At 42.2% G+C, this 11842-nt stretch overlaps 3 protein-coding genes across 3 annotated transcripts in view; 1 reads left to right on the forward strand and 2 right to left on the reverse strand.

Annotated features, from left to right (window-relative positions):
* The window catches only part of LOC118410891 (organic cation transporter protein-like), a 4065-nt gene extending 809 nt beyond the window's left edge, over nt 1–3256 (reverse strand). Inside the window, exons 1-3 of the mRNA XM_035812776.1 lie at nt 3065–3256; nt 1121–1219; nt 212–477 (exon numbers count right to left, since the gene is read on the reverse strand). Of these exons, the coding sequence (XP_035668669.1) occupies nt 212–477; nt 1121–1198 (344 nt within the window). The 5' untranslated portion in view covers nt 1199–1219; nt 3065–3256. The remainder of the gene's footprint in view (nt 1–211; nt 478–1120; nt 1220–3064) is intronic.
* A 2656-nt stretch (nt 3257–5912) lies between these two features.
* On the forward strand, nt 5913–7298 carry LOC118411143 (deleted in malignant brain tumors 1 protein-like). Its single transcript, XM_035813189.1, has 3 exons — nt 5913–5919; nt 6498–6674; nt 6825–7298. The coding sequence occupies exons 1-3, from the start codon at nt 5913–5915 to the stop codon at nt 7232–7234; spliced, it is 594 nt and encodes a 197-aa protein (XP_035669082.1). The 3' UTR covers nt 7235–7298.
* Nucleotides 7299–7545: 247 nt separating this feature from the next.
* On the reverse strand, nt 7546–11635 carry LOC118410880 (delta-type opioid receptor-like). The gene is made up of 2 exons (XM_035812756.1): nt 10548–11635; nt 7546–9128 (listed from the first exon to the last, which is right to left on the reverse strand). The coding sequence occupies exons 1-2, from the start codon at nt 11576–11578 to the stop codon at nt 9029–9031; spliced, it is 1131 nt and encodes a 376-aa protein (XP_035668649.1). The 5' UTR covers nt 11579–11635; the 3' UTR covers nt 7546–9028.
* Nucleotides 11636–11842: the final 207 nt, after the last annotated feature.

Genomic DNA, 11842 nt, shown 5'->3' on the forward strand with positions numbered 1-11842 from the left:
CCCCGTCACACACACATACATACATTACATGATATATACACACGCACGCACGCACGCATGCAAACACACACACACACACACATACATTACATGACACACACACACACACACAAACACATACATTACATCACACACACACACACACACACACGCACACACACATGCACACCACACATACATACACATTATATGATGAGGGAGCCACTCTAACCGTTTGCACTGACTCCGTGTCCACTCCCCGTCCTTCAGCTCCCAGGGGATGGTAACGTTCAGCAGCTCGGCTGGGGTCGCGTTCAGCCCCGAGAAGCTGTCCTGCGGCACCCGGCAGTGGAAGTCGGGCTCCACGGCAAGGAAGACGATAACAAATAAATGGAAGGCTATGATCGCAATTGGCAGACAAGCCAGGACGAATACCCTCCGCTGCCAGGGACCGAATCCTCCCAGGTACTTCAGAGCCAGGTCGTAGTTGACTTTGACCTTGATAATAAATAATAGATAGAGATTTAAAATAATTTTTTTTTCAAACATTGACTGCTTTTTAAAGGTAAACATACGTACCTCCAAATTTTCGATGGCTATCAGTCCATCTTGCTCACGGAGTGACCCTGTTCTCGCGAGAGATGCAAAATGGACTGATATCCATAAGAATTTGGAGGTCCGTGTGTTTACCTTCAAAAAGTAGTCACTGCTTGATGAAAATTCTATTAACTGTGTACATAACGTTACGTTACTACCGAATCTCTTCAACGATAGATTCTATGATTTCCCCATATGAAGGCCTGAAGGCTAACAGACTGTTGGTATGTACTGTCAGACAGAGTATACATTATGCTGATTAAAATTCCTAACATTCCTAACAAATTTGGGGAATTCTTGTCAAAGGGACGCTCTCTATATTATAAGGCTAGCACCTGAGGCGTCGCCAAAAACATAATTTCAAAGTCCAAAACTCACTCATTCACAAATCACTCATTTAGAATCATTCAATCTTTACAACCCGTCCCATAATAACAATGCTATATTCACATTTTTTTTCATAACACCAGTCCAGAATTAACATCAAAATACATTTAACCATAATGATTTCTAGTCTTCTGTGAGGAAAATGACATTTTCAAACCTGCACATTGCCATGGTATCCGCCAGATGGCGTGCTGCCAAGTATTGCAGCTCTCTCACCGCGCTCTTTTCCCGCCATTGTTCTGTTTTGCTTGATGCACTACGTATGATGTAAAGGATTAGATCAAGAAAATTATATTGAATTCCAGACTCGCAAGGCCAGGACCACACCAATCCACGTACGCTTGGAATGATCAGCAATAGTAAGTTTGGATATAAGCCTTCTCACATTAGTCAGGAAGCATGTGCTGTGACAAGAATTCTAGGTAATATGTCAAAAGGTAAGGCACACAAAAAAAACAAAAACCGTCTGGATATTTTTTTGGGAGGGGGGGGGGGGGCTTGCTGACCTACTTGACACCATGTCGAGCAACAATCCTATTTTGTTTTTGGACTAGCTTCCCCTGAAAAATTGAAGTCTCGAGACTCTGAAACGCTATTTTCTTCATTTTCAGGGGCAAAGTAGTCTAAACTAAAAAGTTTAGACTAACAAAAGTTTAGACTACCAAACGTTTAGACTACCAAACATTTAGACTACTTTAAACTAAACAAGAACTATCATTTTGACGCTAGTGTCTCTTGCTTGATGCACTGCGTATCAGGTTAAAGATTAGATCAAGAAAAGTATATTGAATTCCAAACTCCCAAGACCACGACCACACCAATCCACGTACGCTTGTAATGATCAGCAATACACCTTTCTCACGCGGCGGCCATGATAGATCTAAAAGGAGTTCAATGAGGCAAACAAAAGACTGTCCATCTTACTTAGTAGTTCAACCAATGATAACATGGAAATAAGAAAAGTGACCAATAAGAGAATGGTTGGATGCCCGTCAAATATTTGCATTATTATGTTTTTATTTTGCATCTCTTGAGGAACTATGAGATCAGTACACGAGTCTAAATCGCTAATATTTCGCTGCATAACACTATTTATAATTTCTATTATTTGATCTTACATTGGGAAAATGTGTGTGGTCTGGTGAGAAACTAAATGGTAGCTGATTTTAGAAATAACTTTTGTCTGTTTGCCTCATTGACCTCCTCTTCAAACTATCATGGCCGCCGTGTGAGAAAGGTGTATAGTAAGCCTAGGATATAAGCCTTCTCACATTAGTCAGGACGCATGTGCGGCGACAGGAATTCCAGGTAATATGTCAAAGGGTAAGACACACAAAAAGAAAACAAAAAAACGTCTGGATATTGTTATGCAAATCGAAACAATGGTCAAGACAAGGACTGTTTAAAGGACTGACTAAAAAGTTTAGACTACCAAAAGTTTAGACTCTGAAACGTTATTTCCTTCATTTTCAGGGGCAATGAGTGTGCTGGTAGTCTAAACTAAAAAGTGTTTAGACTTCAAGAGTTTAGACTACCAAAAGTTTAGACTACTTTAAACTAAAGAAGAACTATCATTTTAACGCCGGTGTCTCCGCTTTGGCTAAGGAAAAACTGCGAGACCAGACTATGTGATTTACAAGAAAGTTTATACTAGATTATGCCTTACGTGAAATGCACTGTTTACGGTTTACGGAAAATTTTCAGGTCCTCATTGTGTCAGTGCGAAGTATATAGATTTCAATAGCTTCCATGCGAAATACGGGAAACTAAACAGGCCTTGCAGATAGGAGTATGCAGACTGTAAGCCGCCATTTTAGATACAGCGCTATTATAATATGGATACTACAACAGTGCCTTAGGTGCATTGTCTATTATGTTTAGCCATACATTCCTTAACCCTACGTTAGGTATGGAAAGGGAGACCAGTTCATACGCACAATTTTTTTACGATTCGTTGTAGCATTGTCGCACGATCGTCATGCGATTTTGATATCGTACGATTTCCAAGCAGACAGTGAAAGAACCAAACACCGACAAGGATCTCGGACAGCCTTTATGGTTAGAAAACGGCTAGATTCTGTACGATATACGCCCAACTTACCCACGATCGCTCTCGATTTGGATTGGTACTGACTGTCCAATTTTTGGAGCCCTTTACCGCGGATGGATAGATGGATGGATGCTTCTCTGGCCCTGTCTCTGGCCCGGCCTGAAAGTGCTTCCAATCGGTCCCCTGCTAGTCCTGGTTTGTTTATGCCAAGAAGCTGACATGATGGCTTGATGTTACAAAACTGGTCGAACCAGTCTGTTTGCCTGTGGTATACCGGTAGTAGAGGTTTGCTTCCGGTGGACGTTACCAACGAAGAACTGCATTATTCACAAGACTTGTATTCAATTTTATCACGATGAAAAGAAATGCTCCAGACAAACAAGTATCAAATTGCATATGTGACTGTGTAGTATATGTGGATGACTTTAAAGTCCATTTATATACGGCCTGGTCCCCGGAAAATACCCGTGTCTGTCAACCCTTCTCAACGAAGCCAGAATAATATAATGTTTTATTGCAAATTCATGCCCATTGGGCTAATTGCAAGAGAAGAAAGACTAGATACATGAAATGAATGAATGCAGTCTAAGTACATGTAGATAAAGTAAATTCTAACATACAAATATTAAGTGGATGGATGTACATACGATACAGAATAGGATACTAAGTCTACGTAACTATTACTGGGTTTGACTTCTTCTTTGAAGACAGTTGGAAATGAAAATGCCCCATGTATTCTTGTGTTCCTCTAAGACGCTTCTTGTCATGTTTTAGTTGTCTCTGTACGCCTCAAAAAGTTTATTATTAAAAGCTTATGAAAGCTTAAAGTACAACCATGTTTATATAGTATTACATATACTTTCCTATACTAGTCTTACTTATCTATCAATACGTAAGTGAACAATAAAACATCCTGAACAAGACAACACAAAAAACTCCCCAAGGTTAGTTAGATCACTTACTCATAGTTTCAATAAGCAAATTGTTGGTGATTTCATTATGTTAAAAAAACAAAACAACAAAACTGATTAATTTCATTTTCAATCTATATCTATTAGTTATTGAGTTTTTACCACATTTGTGGCAGAAATGACATGACATGAAGCTATCACCATTTCAATGTGTGTCCATCCAGAGACCAGACCGTAAAGTTTGACCCACTCACAAATGGGTCAAACTTTACTCCTCGCTAGTGTGGCTATAAGCCTTCTCACACTAGTTACCACGCATGTGCGGGTGAAAGGAACCCTGGGTAACATATCAAGGTCGCAGCCCACAGTATTTCTCCGCGACCCCCGTGGTCTATTACGTAGGGGCAAAAAAGTAGTGCGGCCGAAATCTGGAAGCGCCTGTAAACACCGTAACGTGAACGACAGTGGGGGATGAGCTTTGCTATATGGTAGTACAAGAAGTCGACTTTCAGGTGATATGTGTAAGGTTTTGATGTTTGTCCATTTGGTGTATAAATGCGCGTGACCTTTACAGCTGCCTGCCCCTGTGAGTCGGCTGCAGTTCCGCATGACCCCGCATGACCCCATTTAAAAGAGGTCTTTACAAAAATTCAAAACGACAACTTTTTCTGTTTTTCAATTATTTTGGTAGGTTATACCCTCGACTTCAACATATTAGTTTGTTGTGCTTGAAAACTGCACCCTGCTATGATTTTATCAGCGTCGATGTCAGTCACCTTGTGGTCCTTAACTATAGAAATCCCAATAGGCCGAAAACTGTGTTCTGCTACCTTGAACCACAGCGGGGATCGGCCCGGAATTGCAAGCAAACTTGTATTCGACCAAAATCACATGGCATATTGACTATTGACGTCGGCTCACTTCAAAACGTGCCAGTTTTACAGCGTCAGAACCGCCGTTGCCATGGCAACGTCACTATGGCCCCGCCCTATGCTTAACTATGGGACTCAGCGTGGAATTGCCGTTGGCCGGAACCCCGTTCACCCCCCCCTTTTCTGTCGCAACGAAGCCGCATGCTAACCCTAAATGATTCAGAAAGTTAGAATATGCACCTTAGAACTTCTTTTATAACAGAAACCCAACCGGAATTGTGCATTTGTCCGGAGAACGGGACCCCTGACAGCTCCCTCAGATTGGCCTTGTACGGGACCTGCCCTTGTGCTGGGTGCCGAAGTACGAAGTTGGCCATATCTCAGCAACCGCTTGTATGTCTGGACTAAAATTTGGTACAGTTCTATATCTTGACTTGTTTTATTCTATAAAGCAAAAGAAATTCAAGTTCAAGTTCGTAGGTCGCAGCCCACAGTATTTCTCCGCGACCCCCGTGGTCTATTACGTAGGGGCAAAAAAGTAGTGCGGCCGAAATCTGGAAGCGCCTGTAAACACCGTAACGTGAACGACAGTGGGGGATGAGCTTTGCTATATGGTAGTACAAGAAGTCGACTTTCAGGTGGTATGTGTAAGATTTTGATGTTTGTCCATTTGGTGTATAAATGCGCGTGACCTTTACAGCTGCCTGCCCCTGTGAGTCGGCTGCAGTTCCGCATGACCCCGCATGACCCCATTTAAAAGAGGTCTTTACAAAAATTCAAAACGACAACTTTTTCTGTTTTTCAATTATTTTGGTAGGTTATACCCTCGACTTCAACATATTAGTTTGTCGTGCTTGAAAACTGCACCCTGCTATGATTTTATCAGCGTCGATGTCAGTCACCTTGTGGTCCTTAACTATAGAAATCCCCATAGGCCGAAAACTGTGTTCTGCTACCTCAAAGGCCCCCAGAAAATCAACATTCCGCCATTTTGCAGGCGCCATTACGTCTCGGATGCTGTTGCATAAATCGAAACAAACAATTGTGGAGACGAGGCTGTTTACGTCTGAGGGCCTTCAACTTTGACATATTACCCAGAGTTTCTTTCACCCACGCATGCGTGGTAACTAGTGTGAGAAGGCTTAACCTCCGACTGGGCTAGGAGTGTCCATGACTAATATTTCTCTCGCCAGCAGTAAGAAATCCCGGTCACTACTATCCTGCACCAAACCTCTGCTTGGAGAATTAAGTGTGGCAGGTTCTTCACACTACTCTTCATAAGACCTAACTACCATCGATATACAGTAAAACCTGTACTAGTGACCACCTCTACATAATGACCACCTAGTCATTGATATACAGTCAATTCTGTACAACTGACGTTCTCTGCATAAGGACTAGCTGGCACTTGATGCTTACTACTAGGTGTGGGTACCGATACAAAGCCGTTTTTCTTGTTTGAGTGGTCCAGAAAAACCGGACCTGAAAAAATGAGTGGACCGAATGTTGGACCGATTCGAAAATGAACAGACCATACCGGCAGATGTTCATGTGTTTTGGGGCTTACAGGTCAAAGAAAAGAATAAGAGTGAAGTAGAGGAGAGTTGATAGTCATTCTTACCAAGCTGCTACGGTCAAACCTGGTCTAAAACAGAGACTGTTAGTGTTATTTACATGAAGATAGAATTTTAAAACGTCAAGGCTACAAGGACGCTATCGCCTCCGTCGGTCAGGCTGCGTACGGGGAGGGTACAGGGCCGATCCTGATGGACAGTGTCGGATGTACCGGCTCTGAGCCTCACCTGGCCGCTTGTGCTCACGAGGGATGGGCCGTGCACGACTGCAAGCACGAAGAAGACGCCGGGGTTATATGCCAACGTCTGTCGACGTTTGATGGTCATATTACCTTTGAAGAATGTTTGATATAGGGCACTAGATAAAATTGCCATGTTTTGGTTGATATGACCTACATTGTCTTTATATTACCTTATTCTAGCTTGTTAACAAAGTTGTTTGAATCCTTTACAGATTTGGACATAGCATTCTCGGCTGGTTGGAGTGCTGGTCACACCCGCCCGAGCAGCAACAGCTACACCATCCCCTTCGACCAAGTCTACACCAACATCGGGGGCCACTACTCAACCAACGGCAGGTTCACGGCACCCATCGGTGGACACTACTTCTTTGTGTTCAACGGCTATTCCGCATACCTCGGCAGTTACGGTGTGTATATAAATTTCATGATAAACAACAGTGCTTACAAGACTCAGTGGATATACGACGCTGACACTGACGATAGCTACGACACATCTAGTAACAGCATTATTGTCCACTTGAACAGAAAAGACTATGTTTCTATCCAGATTGCTACCACCAGTTATGCCCTGAGCGGGTACGAAAGAACCACCTTCTCTGGCTTCTTGGTTCAGGCAGATTAACATAACCTTTGAGATACCAAAGTCGTACATAAAATGAGCATGCTGGTCTAAAATGTTACGCCATATTCCATCAGAAAAAATAGCGACCTCTTTGGATAATCTTTCTTTATTAAGATGTGACTGTCAAAATCGCAAGTGTCCGCACAACAGGCAAAAGAAGATAGTAAAGAGAAAATCCTCTCCTATGTGACTCTTCTTCAAACGTCAATGCGTACGATTTAGCCAACATGTCAAATAAAGATGGACGGCATTATTGTGTCGTTGTCATTTCCTCTCTAATGTAAGCTAATGGAAAGGAGAAAGAAATGTACAGTTACGCAAACTGTCATTATATCTAACTTCGTATGAAGTGTTAGCGGACCACCCTTTAGCCAGTGACATCAAACGATAATACTTGCCTGGTGATATTGTAACATAGCATCGCTAGGCGGTGCTGAAGATACAACGTGTCGCAAAGAAAATCATTGAGCGATGATTAGATCTTAGTCATTTGATGAAAACAATCTAGATCTACTTGATGAATATATATATACAAATTTTACATTCCTTGAGCTCGTGACAACAAAAATAAACAAGAAAAAGCCTTGATATTCCTTGTATTGTTGTTGACATCCAAGTCTCTACCTGACTCCGTGGGTTGCTGAAAAATAGTAGAGATTTCATATAGTAGTCACAAATTGACCTCGTATGGCTGGCTAACTCATTTGGCATATCAGTCTGCTTTATAATAGCCAATTTGAACTATTTTTCTAACAACTATGGAGTCTGGTAGACACTAAATTGTGTCAACGAAATTTGACACCGTGCTAGTGCGAACACATTCGATGGTTACATACCAAGGACCCATCGTATGATCCAAAAGAACGTAATTCTCAACACGGGTTCCTATCGCTCTCTGTGTAGGGAATGCACTTTAAAAAGACCATCTCATCTCATATTTCACCACAAACATAACTCTGCAGATTTTACAACATCTTTCTTTTACAATAGACAATTTTCTACTTTAATCATTCCGCTCATACTCTGCATGAAAATAGAAATCATTTGATTATTACTGTCCATATATCAGCACACGTAATGTTAAAAGCATTAAGGATTACGATTCGTAGTATTTACGATTACTATTTTGCATATGAATTTACCAAAATAGACATTTACTGTTGTGGTGAGCTTCCATTCAACAATAAACCTATCATATTTGTCCAGAAAGATATTGGATCTAGGTTTCATACCAGTAGAACATCACGCTATAATTCTGTACAAATGTTGAAATGGCAATCGTTTACCTAACGATCACTAGCGGTCATACAAACACTGCATATACACGTGACTTTGTATATCGTTATCCTTTAAAAGTTGACGGAAATTCCTTCTGGTAGACTGGAAATGCTTTTTAGATTGAGCGGCAAACCAAGCGTACAAAGCCAGGTGTCTATTAATGATATTGCACAGTACATGTCAGTAATTCAGTAATTCAAAAGGACAATCTAATATTTTCTTGGTTGTCTAGTACTTTGGGGGACTGGGGTGGGCCATGGGGTAGCATAGCTATTTGAATATAGAACACAAACGGATACCGGACTTCAATGATATAATAACGGCTTCTATCAGCCTTATCTAGGAAATATTTCAATATGTCTCCACACCAAATTTTTAACTTTTATGTGGTCATTGATAAAGACCATATCACCAATTAGTATCGATACCAGCCTGGTAACCAGGAAGTTTTAGAACCCATCATCCCGGCCGGCCAGGTGTCTCCGTGGAAGGTCAGTGGTGACCGTGCCGGCCACTCTATACAGTTGTTAGTCCGGAGGGTGGGGTGGACATCTCTATGGCTGTAGTGGCAGACCGGACATTGGCCATGTCACGGATGTTCCCTCTGCGTGACTCCCTGGAAAAATACGTGAACAGCAGCGACTGTGGATGTATAATAGATAAACCTCACGAACTACTTTATATGATAATATTTGTAGGAAATTATAGATTTAGTCCATAATCAGAATGAAAGGGTTGCAAAAATCTTTTTTTTAATGAAAGATCTTTGCAACCCCTTCAAAAACATACACGAATACCTTTCAAAATATTTTGATGTCTTGAAAGGTATTTGTTATTCTTCACTGCATCAGTTATTGCCTGCATCTGGTATTGACCGCTTCATACGATATACGGTTATATTCTTATCAAGACAGGGGACTAAAAAGGGCATATTTTCAATGCAAAGCTTCAGTCCGACGTAAATGATAAAATATCGTTAACATGACTGTGTGACCATGTAGTTATGTACGCTATATAGACCAAAGAACCCCAACGGTTCGTAGTGGAAGTCTTTGATATTTCATCTCTTAAGTTGAAGAACTTTTTCCCATCAAGTGGACCCGACGTTGATGGGCCACTTTCAAGTACACCGATGCTATAAATCTTTCTATACGCCCTTTAGGAATGTCCATGCCCAGCCACTGAATCTTTGTACCAAAAAGCATATATCATAAGTGCGATATTTGTCAACACACAAGCTAGCAGAAATTTACATTAAGCTTATACCTATCGAACCTCCTGTGGTCAAGTACATGCAGTATTCATAAATACAACTGGATCCCGCGGATAGTTTTCTAGCCCACAATTTCAAACTGCGTTGACAGCTAAAAGGATTTTAATGTTGCATATCCACCACAAGTGACAAAAGACGTAGAATAGGTTACGTTAGTGATGATTCTGTACGTACTTAGCTAGAATCTGTCGTGTCGGTACGGAATAACGTCCTCACTTACTCACTCACTCAACCACTCACTCACTCACTCACTCATGATCACTCACGGACTCACTTACTAACTGATTCACTCACAATTACTGACTCACATCGGTACGATATATTTTTCAACACAAGCTAATGATAAACAAAAACTTACATAAATGTATACTTCTCAAACCTCTCGTGACCAAGTACATGCGATGTCCACAAATATAGCTTAACCCCATAGAAAGTTTTATTCCCCCACGACATAAAATTGTGTTGACATTGTAACGTTAATGGTACACATCCACATCAACTGACGCACGGCGTAGAAAGCGTTTGTGACTGTGTGTGTACTTAGCTAGAGTCTGTCATGTCCGTATTGCATGACGTACGCAGTCAACCCAGATCGGCGCCTGGCTGGTGCCGGCCTTTCACGAAGTGAAGGGGTCACCGGCTCATGAAAGGCGCCGGCCTGCTTTTTTACGCTATGTTCCTGTCACTCTAAAACCATCCGTAAGTGTATAAATAAACACGAATCTGTCACACCTGCATTAATGGTCACAACTGGACACTTACTGCCGACAACTGTCAGGGCAACAGCTGGACCCGCACAGCGTGCGCTTCAGGCTCGCCCGGAAGTTCTGTCCGAGCAGGGCGTATAGGAAGGGGTTGACGCAGCTGTTGACGTCAGCGATGACGTTCAGGAAGTACCAGACGGTGGCGTTGACGTTGAAACCGAAGACGGAGCTGATGATGTTGCCCACGTGCAGCGGCAACCAGCTGATGACGAAGATCACCACCACCACGATGACCATGCGAGTAACGCGGTGACGAGAGCGCAGCGCCCGGCGGCTTTCCGGCGGGATGACATCGGTGTTTCGCAGCTTACGGTAGATGAGGACGTAGTTGGGGACCATGATGCAGAGAGGGATGAGGAACGCCAATGCTGTAAGGTAGACGGCGTTAGCGCCTCGCCACCAGTCCTCGTTCTGGACGTTAGCCGGCCACTTGAACATGCAGATGGTACTACCCCCAAGGTAGTCGGTCTCCGCGAACACGATGTACGGTAGGGAACACATCAGCGCCACCGTCCAGACACATCCTCCGATCATCTTCGCCTTCTTCAGCGAGCGGTTCTGCATGTTTCGGACGGGGTGTAAGATGGCGTAGTACCGCTCTATGCTCATCACGGTCAGGAAGTAAATGCTAGCAAATGTGTTGACGTTGAAGATTGACCTGACTATCTTACACATTGCCCGCCCGAATATCCATACTCTTAAGATGTAGTCTGCTGCCCAAATCGGGAACGTCAAACAGTAGAGAAAGTCTGACACCGCCAGGTTTAAGACGTACATATTTGGTACAGTTTTCATGGTTGAGTACTTGATAATGACGTAGATAATCAGTCCATTTCCTATAAGTCCTGTAATGCCTATGGCACACTGGATGACAGGAACCACTATGTTGTATATGATGACGTCCCAGGAATACGGACTCTGTATGTAGGTTTCGTTGACGAAGAAAGAGTAGTTGGAGATGTCAAAGGGGAAGTCATCCTCCATCTTACACCGACAGGTTGATCTAGACACACAAAAGAAAAGAAACATTCATTTAAGAAGACATAACAGTAACATAATCAATATCTGCCTGTCAACATTTTGCCAATGAGAAACATAAAAAGGAGGCATTCAGAATAATAAATAAAAGTCCTGAACATGTGTAGAGATAGGATGGTTTCCTTGTCCTTCACTTCTATGCTTCAGAGAAGGTTGAATGCATGTGAAAACTGAAGATACTTGATATTTAGTTCGAGAAGTCACAGTACTTTGATAAATGGTTGTACCTTCAAAGTTGTATAAAAGCGTTCATCG

This window comes from Branchiostoma floridae, chromosome 3 (genome assembly GCF_000003815.2).
Source record: "Branchiostoma floridae strain S238N-H82 chromosome 3, Bfl_VNyyK, whole genome shotgun sequence".
Taxonomy (NCBI): domain Eukaryota; kingdom Metazoa; phylum Chordata; class Leptocardii; order Amphioxiformes; family Branchiostomatidae; genus Branchiostoma; species Branchiostoma floridae.

What these genes read in the sequence shown, in the direction of transcription:
- LOC118411143 (XM_035813189.1), top strand. An exon ending in CGCCGGGGTTATATGCCAAC is followed by an intron (nt 6,675 to 6,824) that starts GTCTGTCGACGT and finishes AATCCTTTACAG; the next exon opens with ATTTGGACATAGCATTCTCG.
- LOC118410880 (XM_035812756.1), bottom strand. Translation starts at nt 11,578, where the DNA reads ATGTTTCTTTTCTTTTGTGTGTCTAGATCAACCTGTCGGTGTAAGATG. An exon ending in TGCCCTGACAGTTGTCGGCA is followed by an intron (nt 9,129 to 10,547) that starts GTAAGTGTCCAG and finishes GTATTTTTCCAG; the next exon opens with GGAGTCACGCAGAGGGAACA.